Source organism: Microtus ochrogaster, chromosome 16, assembly GCF_000317375.1.
Source record: "Microtus ochrogaster isolate Prairie Vole_2 chromosome 16, MicOch1.0, whole genome shotgun sequence".
In the NCBI taxonomy this organism is placed as follows: Eukaryota; Metazoa; Chordata; class Mammalia; order Rodentia; family Cricetidae; genus Microtus; species Microtus ochrogaster.
Window position 1 is genome coordinate 28,732,923 of NC_022018.1, and position 5,992 is coordinate 28,738,914.

Below are 5,992 nucleotides of genomic sequence, written 5' to 3' on the forward strand. Positions count from 1 at the left end.
GCAAGAGCAGTATGCGGGGTCTATGAACTGGACCCGGATCCTTGCAAGAGCAGTATGCGGGGTCTATGAACTGGACCCGGATCCTTGCAAGAGCAATATGTACTCCCACCCACTCAGCACCTCTCCAACCCCGGTTATCACTATTTTTAAAAGTTGTTCTTATTTGTTTGTTTGTTTTTTGAGACAGGGTTTCTCTGACTAGTCTTGGCTGTCCTGGAACTTACTCTGTAGATCAGGCTGGCCTCAAACTTACATAGATACACCTACCTCTGCCCACAAGTGCTGGGATTAAAGGCATGCACCACCACCGCCACATTAAAAGCTGTTCCTTTTCATTCAATAGAAAACAGCCAATAGCTGATGCACCAGAGCTTAAAAACTTTAGCATTTTAATAGTAATAAAATATGGTTTCTATTTTCACTATTTTGTTTATCAACTGGTTCACTTAACAGCCTTTCCTGCCAATAATTTATTCAGTTATCCCAGTATCTTCTCTCTGATCTTCAGCTAGGCTCCTACTGAAGACTCCTGAATTTATTTTTAAAAATCTTCATTATTTTGTGTGTGTGTGTGTGTGTGTGTGTGTGTGTGTGTGTGTGTGTGTATCACTTGTAGGAGTGGGTTTTCTCCTTCCACCACGTAGTTTCCAGGTATTGAACACAGGCTGTTGGGCTTGGGGGCAGGTACCTTTATCCAGTGAACTAGTTTACCAGTCCAAGACTCCTGATTTCAAAATCCAAGCCTAGCATGCCAACTGCAATAGCACATATGCTGCTGAACTTAGTTCATGAGAATGAAAAGGATCTTTTCCAGAATGGTGCTGTGCCTTGCGTCTCTTCCACATGTGATGTGAGTCTGTTGTAGTCGATGTGTTCTGCATTTGATGGGGACTGCCCCCGCCATGTCTGTCATTCATCTACTCGTTCAGTGAAAACTGAAATCTTTACCAGGGAGGGTCCTAAGTGGCCATGAAATACTGATTTCTGATCTTAAAAGATATCAGGTTTGGGAAGATGGCTCAGTGAGTAAAAACAGTTGCCATGCATGTGTGAAGGCCCAGGTTCAATTCTTAGAACCCTTGCAAAAGTGGGTATGACAGCTCATGTCTGTGATCCCAGTGCTCCTAAGGGGGGCTAGGAGGCAGGGATGAGAGACCCCCTACAAGATCTTGAGCCCACCAGCCTGATTTCCCAGTAGAGAACAACAAAGAGACCCTGTCTCCAAAAATGGTAGACAGAGGACCTGAGTTTGGTGTGGGAGAATTGTCTGTATTTTGTCAATCATGTTTTAAATAAACGCTGATTGCCCAGGCAGGGAGTATAGGTGGGAAAACCAGACAGGAAGTAGAAATGATGCAAGGAGAATAGGAGAATTCTGGGAAGGAGGAAGTTGATTCCTCCCAGTCCTGTGCAGACCACTGAGGAAGCAGGATGTGATCTGCCAGCTGATCACAGAGCCATATGGCAAAAATAGATCAGAAAAATGGGTTAATATAAGCTAAAAGAGCTAATAAGAAGACTGAGCTAATGGGCCAATCAGCCTTATAACTTATAGAGATCTCTGTGTGATTTTCTTTGGGGCTTGCTAGCTGTGGGGTACTGGGTGGGACAGAAACTCCAACAAGCAGGCCCTGTTCATGTTACATGAGTTGTATTCTGACCTCTTCACATGTGCCCTCTGGCCTCTCACTGTGGTCCAACCATGCCATGTTCAAAAGAATGTATACACACACACACACACACACACACACACACAGAGAGAGAGAGAGAGAGAGAGAGAGAGAGAGAGAGAGAGAGAGAGAGAATCATCTTAAATTTAATTTATGAAATTTTAAAAGCTGAGATAAAGCAATCATTTTTTGAATATCTGGTTTGAATATAACATCTCTTTTATTTATTTAGTTTTTACTAGGATATAACCTAGGGTCTCAGGGCATGGTAGACAAGTACTCTAACTACATCCTCAAGTACTGAGCTCAACTCTTCTTATGAACCTAAGACTGTAAGAGACACAAAGAAACCCAGCCCAGGAGTAAGGAGAAGATGCTTTTCCTTCAGCACCCGATGCAGACTCACAGTTCTGTTTCCCTGCAGGGCTGGCTGGTTTGCCTGGGTCCTGCTAGGGAATCTGTTCCCTCTGTGTTCACACACAGCAACTTCATCCTCCCCCACGGATGCTGGCTCTCGCTGGCACTGGCTGGCTCTCCTGCCTGCTCCATTCTAGTCCCAAGAGGAAGGGGGGCAGTGGCTCTGGCGGCCTCCTGTACCATAGTCATCTGCTCTGCTCCATCATTCTTTCCTCCCTTCTCCTTCCTCATATCAAATCCATTTCTTTCTTTTCCCTCCAGAAAGGGTGGAGAGCTTGCCAGATGATTTGTCAATTCCTTGTCTTTGGAAGTCTGGTTTCAATTTCTTGTCCAACATGGCATGGGCATAGTTGAAAAGGAAACTGGAGTTAAGTCACCAGTTTTGTCATACCACATCCAAACCTGATGATTCTGCAGTAGCTTGTTCTCATTCTAAAGGCATCAGGAAGAACACTGTGAAAGTAAAACCTAGCTCTTACTACCACTAATTCCTCTTTTCCAGTAAGTCACTCCTTGGCAGTAAATGGGTGCTAATCCTACCAGCCAGTGTGGAGACAGTTCACGTGCAACACATACACACATACACACACACACACACGCACACACACACGCACACACACACACACACACTCCAATCTGAGGCTTCAAGACATCTTTCATTAATTGATCATGTTTCCTAACGTTTTTGTAACAAATTTGCCATGCTGGCTTTATTTACTCCCTGTACAGATGTCTTCTATCTGTGATTTTACTACTTCTTCAGACTACAGTGTCATTCCAAAGCTCTGAGGGCAACAAAAAAAGAAATAATTCTAGTGAAAGCAGAGATTATCCATAGTCTCATCATGACTTGATACTTTGTACCCAGCAGCCATTAGACTCCAGAGTTCTCTGTGTGCCTTTGAAACTACTTTGAGTGTATTTTCAGCCAGCTTTCCCTATAGTTTAGACTTTATAGATTTATTTTTGATCGTTTCTAATGATATGGAGGGGAGCATGTGCACGTGAGTGCAGGTGCCCGCAGAAGCCAGAAGAGGGCCTTGAATCTCCTCCAGCTGGGGTTACAGGCAGATGTGAGCAGCCTGGTGTGGTTGGTGGGAGCCAAACTTCGTTCTTCTGTAAAAGCAGTATGTGCTCTTGATTGCTGAGCTTCCCTCCGGCCCCAAGAAATGTTAATAATGGCAAGTGGGCTAGCAGGGCATCTGTCCTAGACAAGAATGGAAATTACCAAGTTTACTGATTCTTGACAACAAATGCCTTGGTAGGATTTCAAGTGGTTCCAGCTCAGCTCTGTTCTTTTTCAGTGGCCGTCTCCACATCGGTCCTGGTCCTCTTGGTTGTTGCAGGACTTGCGGTTTTTCTCGCCAGGTACATCAGATCAAGGTGAGTGGTGCAGGACTGCAGGACCAAATTCTTCCTTTCCACCAGAAAAGCTTGACCAGAAAGATTCCAAGAGGCCCTCTCAAAAGATGAGTCCCTTTCCTGACTATAAACCCTCAGCCCCTTCTGCAGCAGCTAGAAGGAGCTGTGTAAGTCCGGGCTGGCCCGCAGAAGGCTACCTGGTGAGAAAAATAGAAAGTTATTTTAAAGGATTTTCAAAATATTTCTATAACTGAGTAATTTTAACCTAATATCTTGAATTTAGAGTTATATTCTTGAGAGATAATAATTACTTAATGTGTGCAGAAATGTACATACTATGTTTTTAATGAGTAAACATTATATTCTTAAATAAATTGGTAAATTTGGTATATATAGCCTATAAATAGTATAAGAAAATATCAGCATTAGTAACAATATTTTAAAAATGCATCTAGGTGCATTTTAAAAGCAGTAATTATATTGACTTTGTCACCTGGTGAACCAGTTTTTTCCATTAACTGATTTTTTTTTTTTTTTTTTTTTTTTTACAAACTGGTTGATGGGTAGATTTGCCATTCAACAAATTGGCTTTTAGTAAGCTGACCTAGATTTCTTGATTTCTAGTTTCTGTCTCACACAAAACTGCCTATTTAGTTATGGCTTGAAAAGCTGTTTATCTTTAGAAGACATTATAAGAACCATGGAAGACAATACTGACCAAGGTACTTAAGGCCTAAAACTCAGAGACGGCTAGGACAAGTAGACACACAGACTACAGAGCCTCTCTCTGGCCTTGCTAGCCACGAGCTCAACTGTATTTGTTTGTTTTTGTTTGTTTGCTTGCTTTGTTTGTTTTTTGTGATAGGATTTATCTGGGTAACAGCTCTAACTGTCCTAGAACTCACTCAGTAGACCAGGCTGGCCTTGAACTCACAGAGAGCCGTCTGCCTCTGCCTCCCGAGTGCTGGGATTAAAGGCTCTTTATTTCTTTTCTTTTTTTTCCTCAACTGTATTTGTTTAATGGTGAATATTAAGACTGATTTTAAGGCCTCGTGAATATCCAGCTACTTTCAGCAATGTCATCCATCAGGTCTGGTCTAGCCAAGGTCCGGGTCTCCTGTCCCCGTTCCTTGCTATCTGTGCTGGGTTTTAGCCGAGGATTGGCAGCGTTAGGTATGAGGATGGTGTGGCATGATTTGTTCCAGCAACACTGGAAAACCTCTGGTGGATGGAGGGTGAGGTTGAAAATTCCCAAATAGGATTAAGTTCTTGCTATCTGCACATCTGGGCATTCTAAATTTTCCTAATCTCTAAGCAACAGAAATCTCTGAGAGCCGGGCTGGTGTCTGCTAATGTAACCCACTCAGTGCAGAGCATGCATGTTCATTGGGAGAGGGACTTGATCGGGGGAGGGGGAGGGAAATGGGAGGCGGTGGCGGGGAGGAGGCAGAAATCCTTAATAAATAAATAAATTTAAAAAAAATAAAAAATAAACTCTCAAAGCAAAATGAATAAAGGCATAATGTATCTCCATTTTTGAATGGAGAACATGAGATCATCATGAGAGATGATCTGCAGTGTGAACCATAATGTTTCCATTTGTATTATGAAATTCATTAAATGAATGAAGTGTTATACTAAAAAAAAAAAAAGAAGTATGTTAACCCAAGAGCCACCCTGACCTCTTTTCAAAACCTGTGAATAAACTATTTTACAGGCAAGCTTCTCAGCCACGTGATGTTGCAATGGAAACCATGGAATCAGTGCCAATGACTGGGGACGAGCAGCAATGAGGATGACACAGGAGCCTAACCACACAACCGCCGAAACTCAAGGAAACCTGCCCAGCTGAGTCTAATGAGAAGGGGTAAAGGCAGCTCCGTGTTAGCTAAGGAGTACCAGGACACAGGGAGCTGGGCACCAGGAGGAAGTGCACCGTGGTAATGCAAGGTCTCCGGAACGAGCCGCTTTACTGTGTCTGGATGTCTCCCACGTGCACACCTGGGTTCTCTGGCATCTGGAAGGACACCACCCTTCTACCTGGCTCAGCAGAGAGACCGGCTTCCCACAGTGGCAGCAGCTTGAGCTCTCCTGGGAGACTCTCATGGTCTCCATAAAAGCCTCTGATTTCACTCCGACATCGACTCAAAATAGCTTATTAGCTAGGCCAGTGGTTCTCAATCTATGGGTCGTGACCCCTTTGGGGGTGGAGGGGCATCAAACAACCCTTTCACTGGGGTCACATATCAGACGTCCTGCGTATCAGATATTTATATTATGATTCATAACAGTAACAAGATTACAGTTATGAAGTTGTAACAAACAATTCCATAACATGAGGAATTACATTAGAGGGACACAGCTTTTGGAAGGTGGAGAGCCGCTGTGCTAGACTCTCTTTTCTGTCCCCTACCCTGATTTACAGTTTACAGGGCTTAGCCATACACCAGAGGCTCCCACTCCACTCCAAGGCTCCCCTGGCACAGAGGAGTCTTGTCAAGAAGACAGCAGCACTTGAACTCCTGAAGACTTGGCTATTGCTG

General features: G+C 43.6%; 1 protein-coding gene across 1 annotated transcript in view; it reads left to right on the forward strand.

The window, feature by feature from the left end:
* The window catches only part of Il15ra (interleukin 15 receptor subunit alpha), a 28,513-nt gene extending 22,808 nt beyond the window's left edge, over window positions 1–5,705 (forward strand). The window contains exons 6-7 of the mRNA XM_013349029.1: window positions 3,392–3,470; window positions 5,167–5,705. Of these exons, the coding sequence (XP_013204483.1) occupies window positions 3,392–3,470; window positions 5,167–5,242 (155 nt within the window). The 3' untranslated portion in view covers window positions 5,243–5,705. The remainder of the gene's footprint in view (window positions 1–3,391; window positions 3,471–5,166) is intronic.
* The last annotated feature ends 287 nt before the right edge of the window (window positions 5,706–5,992 follow it).